The sequence below is a fragment of the Ambystoma mexicanum genome, chromosome 8 (genome assembly GCF_040938575.1).
Source record: "Ambystoma mexicanum isolate Mex_15411 chromosome 8, UKY_AmexF1_1, whole genome shotgun sequence".
NCBI classification, from domain to species: Eukaryota; Metazoa; Chordata; class Amphibia; order Caudata; family Ambystomatidae; genus Ambystoma; species Ambystoma mexicanum.
Genome location: NC_090929.1, coordinates 943,985,519 through 944,003,093, shown reverse-complemented (window position 1 = coordinate 944,003,093; position 17,575 = coordinate 943,985,519). Strand labels below are relative to the sequence as shown.

The following is a 17,575-nucleotide window of genomic DNA, read 5'->3' as shown; positions in this document are numbered from 1 at the left end:
AGTTCAGCTAATTAAGTTTGCATAGTATGCACTAGCGGAAACAATGGTACAAGGACATTTTCTCAAGACTGCTTCATGCTCTACTACACCTGCCCATGAAGGGAACTACATTGCTTTCTTTGCAAAGCAGTGGACTCTGGCAGTGCAGTGCCCTCAGTGCAATGCTACTTACGTGGAGCGTGGCCTCGTTCAAGGAACCTCAAGATCTTAGGTACCTCTGGAAAGAACCTGGAGGTGTTGCCAGATCAAGGCACATTCTGCGGATTTCTTCAATGTCATTCTGGGGGTTTCATTTCATAGATGACCTCAAGCCGAGGCCTATTAAGGCTATTTACATGTTTTTTTTTATAAAGGTCTTTGAGGACAATTGTATACTGAACTGTTAGAGGAAAGAGTTAGGAAAATCATGTGAATCCATAACTGCCAGCACTCTGTCAAATTATCGCTGCATTGTCTCCTCCCTCATCTGCCAAAGGCAGGAACAAAATATATAAGGCCATTCTCCAGTGCTGTCATTGATGGCATGGAATCCTTTATTTTGTCAATATCCCCACTCGAGTAGTGGCATTTGGAGTAGGAGATGGCACAACACATGCCCCTGTTCCGGTGCAAATGTTGGCAGGAGGATCAGAAACGATCAACCTCCTACATTGATATCTTTATAGTTATTTTAAGGCATGACATCCTGCCCACATAAGGATAATTCCTCAGTCATGTTACCAGGGAAAGGCAGCTGCCATCCCAACTCTGACCCATACAAATCAAGGAAAAGAGCATGGAGGGTTGTACCAATTTATTTCAAAACAAGGAGACTTCCACCACTTGCCATGCACCCTGTTGACTAAACGCTTGTCATTTTCAAAATTTTGGAAGAACAGGATTCTGTAGGTTGGCATCAGGTGGGTTAACGGTTCAACAAGGTGTTTTCGATGGATCGCAAAAAGTAGGACATCTTTTCCAAGCGCCCTGGGCAGCTGAAGTAGAATGCATATGGGTGATGAGAAGGATCATGTCCTATTGGTGAGACAAGGGCATAATTCTTTAGGGGAAAATAATTACAGTTGAAGTTTTTTTTGGTATTGAAGCACAGACTGATTTGACTGATACAACATAAAAACAGTCTTTTTCAACCACAGTTACCCTGACGTTGGCAGAAAAAGGAAGCCGTGCAATCAGTTGAATATAGTCCATTGGCATGTTTTGTGAGTTAAAGCTAGACCGCAAATTTTCCATAGCTTCCACCATCTTACTGGACAAACAGAAAATAAACACCCTCTTCCTTAAGCTTGTCTGCCCCATCACAGGCAAGATGTTGCCTTCAGCAGCATGGTGTACAATGTCATCCAATTTTCAACGAACATGCCATAATTCACCTCTACAACCAAGCTGGGATGTTAAACTTCCCCTACCCCTGAAAGAAACCAAAACTTAACATGCTGTTGGCCGTATTATTCGAAAGAAAATGGGTCCTGTCACAGTGATCAGGAGACTTAAGCACTATTTACCCACTAGTAAGAGATCCATAGAGATTGAGAAAAATTAAAACGAGTCAATAATTAACATGTACTTTTGGAAAACTGTAGCACTGTTCAGTAGATCTTCGTCAACTTGATTTTTGGCTTGGATTCTGCATTGAGTTCCTCGGAAAGCAATTTGGCCTTAGGAGCCATTTTCAACATCCTATGCTAATATGTCATACGTTTTGCTACTTCAAAAGTATACACGAGTACTTATTTACAATGGACAGGTCACGGATGCCTCTCATTTCTAGTGAAAGTATTGCTACTGTTGTCCTGACAAATGTACATTTTCTTTGTGGAAGACTGCGAGTGGGCGTTGTACAAAAGGTGCCTTCTGGTTACTGTTAAGTGAACTATCCAAAAAAGTGGCTTCTGTGCTGGTTGTCGTCGCAGAGTATCTCCAGCGCTGTGACTGCCTGTTTGACTACGTTGGCATTGCTGTGGCTGCAGAGTCTTTCAAGGGTCGCCTTCATGTTGGATTCATCTACTTGCCGCTTCAGCTCCTCTGTGGGCAAAGAAATTAAGGTTAAACAACACTTAAAACATTCCTCAATAGCTTTGTTGACTGGGCACATAAATGCATTTGGAACACTGTGCTAAGATACTGTTCTTCCAAATTCACAAAAACCTCTGATACTAGACTTACCCGTTCATCCCACACAAATCACCTTAACACCCTAAGATTCAGAATCCAAAGAGCAGGTGGCGCTAGCTTCCCGGTAATCGCCACCAAGTACTCGAACGTTTTACCACCATCCTCGAGACTGGAGCACTCCTACTGGGCATTCCGCAAGCAGCTCAAATGATTGCTTTTCTCCCATGAGTCCTAGAGGTGATCGCTGCATGACTCCTCCCAAAACATTTAACATTGTACATATCCTGGCTGATCTTTAGTTGTACTGTCGGGGGAATTTCCTGTTGTCTGTTCTGATTACCATGTTATAACGATTTTAACATATGGCTTGATGCCTTAGGGTTTAGTGTGCTGTATAAATGCTAACATAAATAAATATATAAAATAAAAATGAGCTGAGTGAGGAACTTCTTGAGTGGGGATCTCATAAGGTGTACTCTCGCGACCCGTATGTCAGTGCTATTGAGGTTAGCAATGGTTGTTATTATTTTATTCTTGTGTCGCAAGGGTGTAGGTCAACACGGAGACATAGAGTCCCTCAGCTCCGTTTGTAAAGTAAGCAGTAGTTTGTTTGTGCCTACACCTCTTTGCGCCAAATTTCTGATCTGAATGAATCAAAGTACGTAGTCAAGTTTCTTCAAGCATATTTTCTTAATTTATTTGATATATATTCTGCCCATATGGATGACACTTGTTTCGGCGTTTCTTTCTCGCCTTTTTCAAATCCGGGCTGAATGCAAACGTAACATGTAATAAAACAAAACACAAAATATAACATATGAAATAGCATTTTAGCATATTTTGTAACACATTTAGTAATTAAAATAGTGACTTAGGCTGTGTAGTATATCCTTTGAGTATTCTCAAATTACATGAACACCTAAAAGTGCAGCACCTCTTAGTTACCTCAAATGGTTAAAAATAAATCCATTACAGTGACTAAGTTAGTTTTTAAAATTAAATATGTGCAATCCGAAAAAGAAGTAAGTATGGGATGGCATGGATCTAACAATTTTTGGCTGTCAGAAAAGCATGTAAATTTGTTTTCTTACCCTTATTGAATGTAATACGAATCTCCCTTTCTTTCTTTCTTTCCGGGAATTAGTTTTTAGTTGAAGTATATCACGGTAGTTCCAGGGTTAAATCCCACCTAAAACAAATTTGATTATTCTATTATGCTAACATTAGCCTTTTAACCTTCTATCGGATTGATTCTTTGTGCATGATTCCCTTGCATATATTTAGACACATTTTAAACTCTGGTAAGCATGACTAGTAAGATCTTTCTCATTGGATTTATATAAAAAGTGTTATTCATATTTGCAATCCTCCAATTGCATTACATATCCTTGGTCTCATGCATTCTGTTACTCTAGCGGTCACTAGAAATTACTTTTTCAGTTACAACGACTGGTAATCGATTTGCTCCCCATATGTGTTTACCAAAACACCCTGTCGCGTGAGTTTGAAATCCCAACAAAAATATATTTTATTTATGCCACTCGGCATCAAGCATGCTGATTTCTACATTGAGCATGCTTGTAGCGGTGGTCTTTCCACCCCTTAAAAGCGCTTACCTACAAAATTCACCTGCTCATGCCTCAAGCGTCGGGAGTCCCGTTTTGATTCTGACAAATCCTTGTTCATAACATTGGTTTGAATTTAAACTTCCGTATTTATGTTGCAAAGAAAAATATTATTGAATAGTGCAATGTTAAATCATATGCTTTAGATATACACATGGGGAGATCCTATATGGGCGAAACCGCTAATCAGATGAAAGTTAAACAGATGAGAGAGGCGAAAGTAACATCAAACCACAGGTACCACAATGCACCATTCTGAAATTGTGAAAAGAATGCTAAAAAAATATACTGAAAAAATAATGGTCAATGAAGAAAACTAAAGTTACCATAACGCACCATTCCCAACAGGAAACTGTCTCAGGTATACATAATATAAAGAGATTGCGTAAAAAATACTAATAAACATAGTGTAAAACTAGTTACTCTTTTATCTTTAATTTTTGTATAATTTGGACATAATAATAAGTAACAGATCAGCCGCGCAAGATAAATACGGAAGTTTAAATTCAAACCAATGTTACACTAAACACAAATGCAACAGACCATTTTAAACACCAAAAAGGAAAAAAGGACTTACGTACTAAAACTCAGCCCAAAGTATGGCCGCCGAATTTTGCAAATGAACAAAAGGAAAGAGGGACTAGCAATCTGTAACTCTTTATGAACAAGGATTTGTCAGAATCAAAACGGGACTCCCGACGCTTGAGGCATGAGCAGGTGAATTTTGTAGGTAAGCGCTTTTAAGGGGTGGAAAGACCACCACTACAAGCATGCTCAATGTAGAAATCAGCATGCTTGATGCCGAGTGGCATAAATAAAATATATTTTTGTTGGGATTTCAAACTCATGCGACAGGGTGTTTTGGTAAACACATATGGGGAGCAAATCGATTGCCAGTCGTTGTAACTGAAAAAGTAATTTCTAGTGACCGCTAGAGTAACAGAATGCATGAGACCAAGGATATGTAATGCAATTGGAGGATTGCAAATATGAATAACACTTTTTATATAAATCCAATGAGAAAGATGTTACTAGTCATGCTTACCAGAGTTTAAAATGTGTCTAAATATATGCAAGGGAATCATGCACAAAGAATCAATCTGATAGAAGGTTAAAAGGCTGATGTTAGCATAATAGAATAATCAAATTTGTTTTAGGTGGGATTCAACCCTGGAACTACCGTGATATACTTCAACTAAAAACTAATTCCCGGAAATAAAGAAAGGGAGATTCGTATTACATTCAATAAGGGTAAGAAAACAAATTTACATGCTTTTCTGACAGCCAAAAATTGTTAGATCCATGCCATCCCATACTTACTTCTTTTTCGGATTGCACATATTTAATTTCAAAAACTAACTTAGTCACTGTAATGGATTTATTTTTAACCATTTGAGGTAACTAAGAGGTGCTGCACTTTTAGGTGTTCATGTAATTTGAGAATGCTCAAAGGATATACTACACAGCCTAAGTCACTATTTTAATTACTAAATGTGTTACAAAATATGCTAAAATGCTATTTCATATGTTATATTTTGTGTTTTGTTTTATTACATGTTACGTTTGCATTCAGCCCGGATTTGAAAAAGGCGAGAAAGAAACGCTGAAACACGTGTCATCCATATGGGCAGAATATATATCAAATAAATTAAGAAAATATGCTTGAAGAAACTTGACTACGTACTTTGATTCATTCAGATCAGAAATTTGGCGCAAAGAGGTGTAGGCACAAACAAACTACTGCATAAAATAAAAATGTTCTCGTTTATTTTCCTAGACAAGAACATGCACTCCTCCCCACTTTCTTTCCTGTTGCCTTTATATTGGGACCTTACATACAGTCACTTCACCTGTTTTATGTATTTTTTCATTCATAGTTTACTAAAACACTGCATGTATACAAAGTCACTCCCAAGCAACGAACTTTAACATAAATATATAATTTACGACAAGCACTTTTCGCAACTCTCAGCACTACCCTGTGCGGAAAACCAAACTGACTCATGGAACCTCCCCTGCGTGGCACTAGTCCACACCTTTAATCTCCGTGAAATCTGCCGGTTTTGGTCGTTTTGACCGAATCTAATGGTTTGCATGAACCATTAGATCTAAAAATACTACCATCAAAGGTTCGAACACCATAAGTTTGAATCTTTGGTGGTAAAAAGAAAATGGGGGCTGCATGGGTTTCCCCCGCACGCCCTGCTCACTATACTTCATAGTATAGTGAGTGGGGGTTGACAGCCCTGCAGCCTTCCTTTTAAAAAAAAGAAAATAAATAAATAGTGGCTGCGGGTGTGTCCCCCACATCGCCCAACTCACTAAACTTCATGGTATAGTGAGCGAGGGTTGCGGGGGACAACCCGCAGCAGCCTTCCATTAAAAAAAATAGAAAAGAAAAGGACCCTGCGGCGCCGGTTCCCGATCACGGAAGTGAAAGGGAACTGGCGCTGCAGGAACCCAGCGTGAAGAAGAAGGTAAGTGTTTTGATTTTTTATTTTGGGGGTGTGCTGAGGGTGTAGGTGGGGTGTTATGGGTGTGTTGTGTGTGTGGGTGTGCGTATGTAAGTGTGTTCGCATGAGAAAGGTGCAAACCTTTGGTAGTTTGCACCTTTCTCATGCGAACGTTCCAGCCGCGGAAAATTCAGCTGCTGTCGGATCACTTAGAATTAAATCTGCCAGCAAGAGCAATGAAGTGACAACACCCTAGCCTCCACTCACCGCCCCCCTCATCCCTAAACTAACTCCTCACTACTAAAATCTTGGACCCTTGCCTCTCCCACATTCCTACAGACAACCTCTTAGGTCTACGGTACTTACCAGATTCACACCCTATCTATCTTCTATCCACAACCGTGCTCTTCATTTTTCCACTCAACAATCTGGGGGATGCCCATGTGGCTAATTTATGAAGTTGCTGCTAGCCACAAACAACTTGGGGCTTTCATATTGACAAACGGGTAACGGGTACTTCTGACCTGCATCCATCAACACCAAAGGTGTCTGCATCTGCCTTCCCACTATCTGAATAACACACCCAACCCCCCTTTCTTACAGAGCCAGGCGCAGCGTGGCCCATATTATTGGCAGAACAGCACTATTTAAGAACACTTTATATTGCATTACATTTCTCCTGTTAATTCCCCAACTTTGGCTTACTCCTGCTCTTTCCTCCCTGTGTACTACTCTTAAACCAAGCTGAACGACGATGGAACAAGTCTCACTGATTCTCTGATCTTGCTGTGCTGTCATGTCTTCACACAAGACACAGTGTAGGCCAACATACTAAGTACAATTGCTCCAAAAATCTGAGCGAGCAAGGACTAATTTGATTGTTACCTATTGTGACCCTGACTGGAAGAACACCCTGACCCTGCAGGATGAGCTGACTCTAGGATGCATATGGTGGTCCGTCTATCTAACAGAGGATAGGTAGGAGAGAGAACTGACCCTAACTCTACAATGGATGGTTGGTCAAAAGGAGCCCAGATAATGCCTGGGCTATCTTAAGCCAAAACCACACCAAAAAAAATGTTAAAACCGAGATTTGGAAATTTAAAAAGACAGAAAAATGGGGTGAAGAGACACCGAATGGGGGATTTTCCGGCTGTATTCACCCTCTGTGGTGTGTGCTTCACCCCTCCATCTATGGTTATGCCTCAAGTATTAATTACTCCTGTGGAAACCTTAAAACAATGTATCTAGCACCAATTTACAAGATGGGTGCAGGTATTCCTTAGGAATTGATCCGAGGTGCCTCTTAAATATTATCTAGATACAAGGCATTATAAAAAGTCAGTTATTGTTAGACGGTGTCTTTTCTGTTGAGGACATCTGTCGAATGTCAGGTGGACCTGACATTCGACAGATGTCCTCAACAGAAAAGACAGTTGCACTTCAACTGCTCTAAAACCGAGATTCTATTAGTTGCCTAACACAATACCCTGCAACCCATATCCCTCTCTCTTTTCCTCCCTCATGTCTTCCTTTCTCCACTTCTGCCCATAAGTTAGATGTGACCTTTGGCCACTCTCTCTCCCGCTTTGTGCACATATCCAACAAAACCCACTCTTGCCTTTTCTTCCTTTTTACTATTCGTCATGCCAGCCCTTTCTTATCTTTCCATTCCACAAAGCTTTTCAACACTTCCTCAATTTTTAATCGGGTTGGATATTGCTCTGCGCTTCTCCTTGGCCTGTCTGCTTCCCATCTGCTCAATTATGTTTATAACTTTGCTATCCATGCCTTATTCTCCCTCTCCCAACGCACATCGGTCACTCAATCTCTACTTTCCATTTCTCTTCTATCCTTTGATGCTTGTGTTCTTTTCCATTTCCTTACGATTGTCTACAAGTGCATCCATGGTCTCGCTCCACCCTATCTCTCCTCCGTTCTTCCTCTGTCTGTCACCTCGCTCCCTTCACTCTCAAAATCAGCTCCTATTGATTGTTCCCCGGCCTCTCTGTGCTACATCCAATTTTTGCTCCTTTTCTCGTCTCGTTGCAAAACACATGAATGCCCTGCGTCTATCTATCCGCTCTTAATCTTCTCTTTGTATTTTCCAAATCCAACTTAAATTTAGTCTTTGTTCCTCTTTTTCTAATAACTGATGTTTCTCTGTTGCACTACTTGTTTTGATTACTACGTCATACATATCCTAATAGTATACCGTTCTTTCATTATGTTCAGCATATTAACGAAAAAGCTCAATATATCCAAATAAATACAAATGCATATACATTTTTTGTTATTTGGGCTGACAAGGATGTATTTTCCAGGCATGCTGTTAGTATCCAGGTATTCAGTTTGATATGTATGTAGCTACCTGCACCAGTCCTACTCATTGCCTTACTCCAACTTTAATTTTTGAGGCAACTCACTAGCTTTATACACACTTGTGGTGCCAAGCTGTTGCGTGGCTAACCCTACATGAGAAATGTCAGTACTTTTGGTTTTACTCTGTATCCATAGTATGCCTAAAATTGGAATGTAGTTGTGAAAAACAATTATTGGATTATAGAGACAATGAACTGTATATGTGAAATGTCATTATATACTATCAAGACAATAAGAAATTACTTATCACGTTTTAAGTTAAGGAGATGTTAAGGTTATACCATAAAATGCACAAGCCCGCAATAGTCTCTAGTTAAATTTAACATCTCGCCTACGAATGTACTAATTGTACCTCACGAAATATGTTTTTGTTTCAAAATCTTCATTATGAATATTTCTTGTCCGATTGAAAAACTTCATGGAACAAAATTGAGGCACCACATGTTTTCTATGATTTATTTTCTCATTGAAGGCACTTGCAATAATCAAAAGACCAACCATATTGTGGGTCCAGTTCTCAGAAACACATCACATAAAATGATTCACTCATCTTAACAGCAGGCAAAATGACGTGTCCATTCATTCTTTATTCAACACGTTTGCATATTTATTATCTTGTACTTAAGCATTCTCTGCTCCAACAAAGAGACCGTTCCATCCCAATAAAAAAATAATTCGTAACCCTGATTTTCGAGTCAACAATATCAGTATTGTAAGTATTGTTCAAGCCAGATTTGGGAACCACTAATGTCAAATTTAATCTGCTGTCTTCAATTCTGTCTCACACCCATTCTTGCATTACATCTCAATACACATTGTTGGAGTATGAAATTTGGGAATGGTTAGGTGGATGCATGTATGTTTAGAGATTCTAGCAGGTGGTATATGTGAGAGTTGGTCCCTCCCCAAGGCAGTGCCATGTTTGTTGGCCAAACAACATTTGGTAACTAACTTGTTTCAATTGCATTTTCCATTTCTCCCACCAAGTCTATCGCAGTAGAGATTTTCGTAAACTGGTCTTACACATACATCTCATCATTAGGGAATTGTTTAGATTTGCAGCCACAACTTATTTCCTCTGGCTGGGAGCTACATCTGAGTGATTTCGTGAGTGTGTTGACAACTCTGTTTCCTTTATTTTTTTAAGCTACTTTTAGTAGGCCTGTCACATGGCCACTGATATCTTCTAGTAAGTCATTACCACACTAAATGACAATGATATACAGTGATCCACTTCGCCTTTTCTAATGTCAGTAGTCCTCTTTTTTGATTAATACATTTTCTGTGTTTTTCCCTGTTCTTACTGCTTTCTTTTACTTGTGGTGTCCTTTGTTTTTCTAAATGGTTCCACTTTTATCTGGTCCCTCCTCTCCTGCCCCGCAAAAAGATTATCCGGGTAATGACTCTAGTGTCAATGAGAAATTAGATTAATTTGTTGCATCAAGATATAGCTTATCAACTAGTTACTTTTGCCTTTAGGCCTGGTTGGTGCCCAGTTTGCTCTGTCATTTATCTGACTATTTTTAGTGTGTTATACAGATCATCTTCTTTTGTCTGTGTTAAGCTTTAACAACCTCCTTGTTTACGATGAGAGTTCTGGTCTTTCCTCCTTTAAGTTGTTAGATCTGAATTTTCACATTGTGGGAGAAGGTTTACTCTTTTTCTATTTCCTCTGTGTTTCACTGATTTATTTTGGTATAGTTCTTAATAGCAACTTTAAGGGCCTCATTTTAATTGCAGTGCAAATTGACCAGGATGGTAAATGAACAGGCAGCGACAAGGACACCATCTGGTTTTTGACTTTCGTGGCCTTTTTGGATTGATGAAGTGTGAGCAAGGAGTTTTAAAATTGCCTCTTCTTTTTTCACTGCTCTGTGCAAGAAAACTACCAGCATCTCCGTCTGCATCTAATTTAAAAGCCTAAAATCCTTGAATTTCTTGTGGATTCCCACTTACCTTTCACACCTGCAAAAAGCTGGCAGAAGCCATAGGAATTCATTGAAATGCCAACTGCAATTGCTGATCGTTTTGTGGTCAGAGTGGGAAAATAGCGCCACCTGGATACCTTTGCCTTTTAACGGCCCGACCAGTAAAACATTCTTATGGTGATGGCTGTGCACTTGGTCCTTTGTATGGACTACAGCTCTCCTTAAAGTGAGCATGCAAATGGTAAATGTATATCGATATATTGCTCCATTTTGTGGTTTAAAAAAAAAGAAACACAATAAAATATAGTTTCTCAACAAGATGGACTTATCAAATGCAAGGATTGTAAAATAAACATGCAGTGAAAAAGGGAAATTTACCAAAATGTTGCCTCCCGAATTCCGAATGATGAAAATTTGACTTTATTTTGTCCGCCCTCCCCTTACCCCACATATATATGTGGGAGAATGGGATATAATACACGTATGGGGTGAGTGCAGGGGTCTTCCCCCGCATATGTATGTGGTTTAAAGGGGTTTGGAAAAAAAAGAAAGTCAACATTTTTGGCAGTCCGACTGGGGGTTGCAGTAATCGCATAGATCTGTGAAAAAGACAATTGTTTTGGCTGATGCATAAGCATTAGGATCCAAGTCATAAAATAAGCAGTGCCACATAGCAATTAGCTATGTGATTCTGTAGGTTTGCTAATTAAATGTGCACTTGTGTAGCAAATCTAACTATTTAAGTTACCCTGTTCAATGAAAGCAGAGACCACTGTGCATTTGTCTTTTTTTCTTCAGGGATCCCTCCACCCTCTTTTTTCTGTTCACTGCAAGTTCAAATGGACTAATGGAGAGAGAGTGCAGCAGCCTCTTCCAACCTTATGTGCCAAAGGCCCTTGTGAGTATTCGAGCAAGAATTTGTTTTTCTTTTCAAATTATTGCAAACCAGAGGTAATTGGGATAATATGTTTCTGTGCTAACTTTATTTTTTAAATGCAGTCATTTAATTTCATTTCTAAAAGTGTAATTTGTTACATAATGCATAATTACAGTATTGCTACCGTAAGACACTGCATTGTCTCTATGCTTTACAGTAAAGTGTAGGTCACTGTATCTAAATATCATAGTGTCAACTATATTTCATTTTGTTGAGGATGATGCATCATATTGATGAGTGGACAGTTTTGAAAATGTACATGATCGAACACCCAAATGCCATTGAATGCAAACCTTGTTCTGTAACCTGTTGGTTACATGCAGCTTGCAACTGGTGCTAAACTCATGAGCTGATCCCATACTCCTTGACATGCTATTGTATCACCCTGTTGCATTATACCAGGTACTCTGAAAGTGAGATGACCGCTAACTACAATATTCCACTTAGTTTGCCCAGTGTTCTCCCTGCTACACCATCCACTCTGCTTAGTCTTTTAACTTCTTTCCTCTTATATAAAGAATAGACAAATCTAGCTAGATGTTTATGTATAGCAGTGATCAATAGTTCCATCAGTCTGTACAGCTATAGATCTACTGCACTACCATCACTGTAGTTAGCCCCCAGAGCTTGCTTTGCTCTAGGATTATGAATACAGTATATATTAGCACCTGCAGTAGAGAGAGCTGGCCAAACTGTTTTCAGAGCCTTTTTATCATATCAATGTGTGCCCATTCATGCAGCTAACCTTTTACAGACACTTATCAGGGCTTGCAAAGTATTTTCGCCCACTCACAAAGTCGAGTAGATTTTAGGAAGGGCCAGTACCATTTGCAGGGGATGCTTAAAACCTTTATTTAAACGTTACTTTGTTTGCAGTAAATGTCAAATAAAATGGTCACTGTGCAGGGCTGGCCTCTGCGTGGCAGCAGTGTGCCAAACTAAAGTTGGATTGTGATGACATGCACCATTTTACAGAAAGCACATTTAAAATTGTTGTCATCCGTTGCCATGGGTATAATGCATATCTCTTTGGTTCAGTGGGTAAGCTAAGTTGCCCGACTTGCAGGGCTAGTGGAATTTTAAAGAGCTTACAAGGCCTGACTTATCTCATTAATGTCTTACTGAAGTGGTACACAAAACTGCTGCATTGTTGTGTATTTGTACAAGTAACTTTTGGTGGCATTAGAAAATACTAGTAAACCATTGCTAATCAAATGGGGTTTGTTTGCTAATCAAGAACGTTTTAATTAGCAAACTCTGCTAAAGAGTTTTGGAAAAGTAACTTATGCCTTGGATCATATCTTAAAGCACTGGCACCGTTCCACAGCTGCCACATTATTTCAAGGTTTTCTTTGAACAGTCATCCAGCAGTGCCAGATTCGATTACATCCAGTTAATAAATGTCAGTACAAATGTTGCCAATTTAGGTCAAACGTGCTGGGTTCTATTAGACCTAATCAGGATGTCAGTTGCAGCTTCCATTATGCGTAGTAAATTCAGATACTATTATGCCCATTTAGCACATCAGTGCATTATACCCAATTAATACAGGAAGGCTGCATTCCATGATTCACATGTAGCTGTATACCATTATAATCAGCAAGTATGGCAAGCTCATACTCCAACATGGCCGGGGGAAGAGGATTTGGGAAGTAAGTGTGTGTGTGTGTGTGTGTGTGTGTGTACAAGTGTGCCCTCGCCTTTTGCTGGGGCAGTGGATGTGTGTGAAATGTTGTGGACACTGCATCACAGTTACAGAGAAGCACACATTGAATAGGATGGAAACAGAGTATCCCCGAGTTGGAGTAGCAATTGCTATCATACTATATTAATGAACAATATTTTATACATATAAGAAAAGGAACATCACTAAGTAAAAAGGATGAGTGCTAGCAAAGTGCACCACCAACTTACAATAGCAATATAACGAGCCTTTGCTACTGTTACCAATGGCCGCACTCCCCCAATTCTTAATGAGAAATCATTTTCATTTTTATTTTAAGAAAATCACTTACCGTATGGGCGGGTGATAGTACTATTGAACATGCATACAAAGACTGAGATAACCCCCGAGTCCTCTGGTGGACTAGTACTGCACGCTTCTAGGGAAGAAATCCATTAAGAAATATATATATAATTTCTAGATATAAGATAAGATATTTAGATATATAGATACTCTCTTCAGTGTTAATGTATTTCTTCCATAGCCCACTGTAATATATTTTTAATTTAGGTAAACTTAATTTAAATGATTAAATCAAAACTATGGCCCTCATTACGACCCTGGCGGAAAGTGACTGACCGGACCGCCACAGCGTAAATAGCGTTTCCGCCATTGCACGAAGGAGCAAAGTGCGGCCCATTCCGACCCATCGGGCACGAGCACCACGGCATGGCGGAAGTGCAAAGTCCGCGATGGCGGAAAAGACCCCAAAACGGCCCACACCGCCGCCGTACGGCGCCCTAGGTGCAATACCGCCACCCATCACAGCGGACACCGCAGTGTGCGCCTACCGGAAAGTACGGTGACCGGAAATATACGGAAACGGAAGTTAAAACATGGGCCCGGAACGGGAAACATCCCGCCGTACACCTATAAAACCACTAAAACCACACAACCACTAAAAACACTACCCTGAGACACACCCCAACCCGTCATCCACCCTAGCGAAACCAAGAAAAATGGGAAAAGTAGCGAAGAAAGCGTGCGACCGCAAGCGGCAGGTCCACTTCTCCCGTGAGGAACTCACCGTGCTAACAGAGACCCTCCAGGAGAATGCTGCCGTCGTCTTCTGCACACAAATGACCAGGACGGCACTTGCAAACAAGAAGGCCATATGGGCTCTGGTGGCACAGCGGGTAAGTGCGGTGGGGACCGCACCCCGCACCCCACAGCAATGCCGAAAGCGATGGGACGACCTGCGGATACGCGTCCGCAGCATACTCTCTGCCAACCGCAACATTGCCACAGCCACCGGGGGAGGTCCTGAATCACCCATCAAGTTGACCCCCTGGGAAGAAATCTGTGCCTCCACCATCGGAATGGAGAGCATAGAGGGAGTCGGAGGGATGGAGAAAGGAGTGCAGACATCCGAAGATTCAGGTAGGTGGGCCAGATAAAACAATGCCAAATCCACAAAGTCCAACCATGTGAAGTACCATGTGTCCACATAGTGCAACAGAAACACATGTCCAGGAGAACGTCCACACACATCGGCCTGATAGCGCACGTTAAAACCCACAATAAATACATAAATAATTAAAAACCCCTAAAACACGCACTACACGTGCAGCAGGTACACCCTAACTGCAGGCTGCCAAACAACTGCACCCTCACTCCACACACAAATGAAAGCACCTCCAAGGCCCCGACCCAAATCACCCTCAGGTACCACCCCAATGCATGTGATACAATGCCATTCCAATTCCCACAGACCCATCAATAACCCTCGCCCTCCTTTACTCCACCACAGGGTCCGATCCAAACGACGAGCTTCAGGACACCCCTACCAGCACACCTGCAAAGAGGGCCAAGACCAACGGCCAAAGACCCTCCACCTCAGCTGCACGCATCAAGACACGGCAGCAGCACAAATCAGGTGGCAGCACAGAGGAGGGAACATCAACAGGCACCCCAGCAGCCAGCATGCCCACACCACCACCACCACAGGTCCCCCCAACGGATGCCACAGAAGGCACTGCCTCTGGTGGCAGCAGCACCATAGGTGACACCCCATTGATGGCAGCATGCTCCGACACAGAAGACGGGGATGTCGAAGACAGATCCATCCATGACCTGTCCCAATCCCCCTGTCTGTCCCATCCCGTACAACATGAGGATACCACGGAGGGGCACCCACAAGACGACGACTGGCCATCCCCCACAAGCCCTGTGGCAAGGCAACATGAGGTCAACAGCCCCTCTGTGACACCCCCGCAAATGGCCATGGCCCAGCAGAGGCAACAGTCCCTCGACCAGTTAATCGTGCAACAGCAGCAACTGGCCACACTCCTCAAGGACCATGCCGATGAATGTGGGGGCACTAAGGCAGACATAGAAACATCAACTGAGACACTTAGGGCAGAAATGGAGAGAGGTACAGAGACACTAAGGGCACAAATGGAGAGTAGCACCGAGAGCCTGGGAGTCCAAATGGAGAGAAGCACCGAGAGCCTGAGGGGGGAACTGCATGCGATGTCCAAGGACGTATGTGCCGAACTTGCCGCAGTGCGCCGTGTGCTCACTGAGCTCTCGCAAACCCTTAGGGACATGCATGGACGTGAGCAGGCAGAGACATCATCCGTTGCAAGTTCCGTCCAGGGCAGCCCCCAACGTAGATCTGGGAGGAACCTGCGCTCCACAGGCAGGGGTGCCCCTGATACCCGCAGAGGGGGCTTGCAATAGCGACTGCCCACTGACAACGAGCATCTGTGGGCACTGGTGTTCGGGGGGGAGGTAGGAGGGTGGAGGGGGTGTGTTGGGCTCACTTGGGTGGCGGGTCGATAGGGTGTACAACATGATATCACATATGCCATAAACAGTGCACGATCAACCAATGAGATGTGTGGACATTGATCTTTGTGTACTAGGCCATCATAGGCGTACAGTCCATATTGTGCATGTCCCAGACACACACAGTGCCACGAGTCCCGTGTCCATGTATCAGCCACCAGGCGTGAGTGCTAGAAGCATACATCAATGAGATGCTGATGAATGTCACGGCCCTCCGGTGCCTCGCAGACTCCTTGAGGTGCTGCCACATCCCCGCCCTCATCATGACCATCATCAGGTGCTTGCAGTTCTGCGTCAGGGGGCATGGGCACATTTCTACGTACGCACATGTTGTGGAGCATGACACATGCCATCACCATCTTTGCAACCTTCACATGGCGGTACAGGAGTGCCCCGCCAGACCTGCTGAGGCAGCGGAAACGACCCTTCAGTAGGCCGAATGCCTGTTCAATGACTACACGGGTACGTGAGTGGGCATGGTTGTAGTCCTCCTCATGCTGGTCCCGTGGGTTCCGGACTGGTGTGAGGAGCCATCTCTTCAGTGGATATCCAGCATCACCTGTATGTGGACGAGAAACGTATGATGTGGAATGCCATTGCTACGTACGCACACCCCCCCACCCCCCTTCCTGCCAGGTCATTGCCGAATCACATACCCCACATTATCATGCATGTAATGAGACTCACCGAGTAGCCAGGATCTGTTCCCTGCGTGTCGCTCCATGTAGCGTGGTATTGTAGAGTTCCTCAAGACCATAGAATCATGGGTTGATCCAGGGAATCTGGCACAACAATGTGTAATGATCCTGTTGGAGTCACACACCATTTGTACATTCAGAGAATGAAATTGTTTTCGGTTGCGGTACTGGGCCTCCATGGCATGTGGGACGACCAATTCCACATGGGTGCAGTCGATGGCACCAATGCAACCCGGTATGCCGGCAAGTGCATGGAATCCCACTTTTGTGTTGGTAATTTCCTGCTCCGAGCGTGGTAGGGAGATGTAGTCGTCTGCGTGCTGCAGGAGGGCATCGAGCACTTGCAATAGTGTCCGTGAGAACAGTGGCTGAGAAATGCCATGCAACTGTCCGACTGTGTGCTGGTAGGTGCCTGTGGCCAGGAAGTGGAGTACAGACACCACCTTCAGTAGGGGTGGGATGGCGGTTGGGCTATCTATCATGCTGACAAGGTCAGCCTGTGTCATGTCCACAATGGCGGCTATGGTGTCCCGGTCCAGACGGTAGAGGGTGTGGATCTGCTCATCAGTGAGGTTGAACGGATGTGCTTGGAGGCGTGGGATTGCGGGCTGCCTGCGTGGTGGTAGTGGCTGTGCTGGCGGCCCTTGCTGGCCCTGCCTTGCCCTCCTCCTCCTCCTGCGTCTCCTCCGTGCGGCCGGTTGTAGTTGGTGTTCGTCTTCTTCCTGGAGTTGGAGTACTTGCAGTGCTATCAGGTCCCCCAGGGCCAACATCGCGAGTCCTGCCGGTAGCATTTCGGTGTGGTTGTGGGAGGAGACTGGCTGTGCAATTTATGTGTTTTCAGGCTGTATGGCCTCCACCTGTGGTGATTCATTCCACCTGTGCAAACTGCTCTCCCCTTTGGCCGAGCACGTCCCGCACACAACG

General features: G+C 43.0%; 1 protein-coding gene across 1 annotated transcript in view; it reads right to left on the bottom strand.

The window, feature by feature from the left end:
• Nucleotides 1-778: 778 nt before the first annotated feature.
• Nucleotides 779-17,575, bottom strand: part of LOC138472584 (rap1 GTPase-GDP dissociation stimulator 1-like) — a 674,436-nt gene continuing 657,639 nt past the window's right edge. Inside the window, exon 14 of the mRNA XM_069610828.1 lies at nt 779-2,025. Within this exon, the coding sequence (XP_069466929.1) occupies nt 1,874-2,025 (152 nt within the window). The 3' untranslated portion in view covers nt 779-1,873. The remainder of the gene's footprint in view (nt 2,026-17,575) is intronic.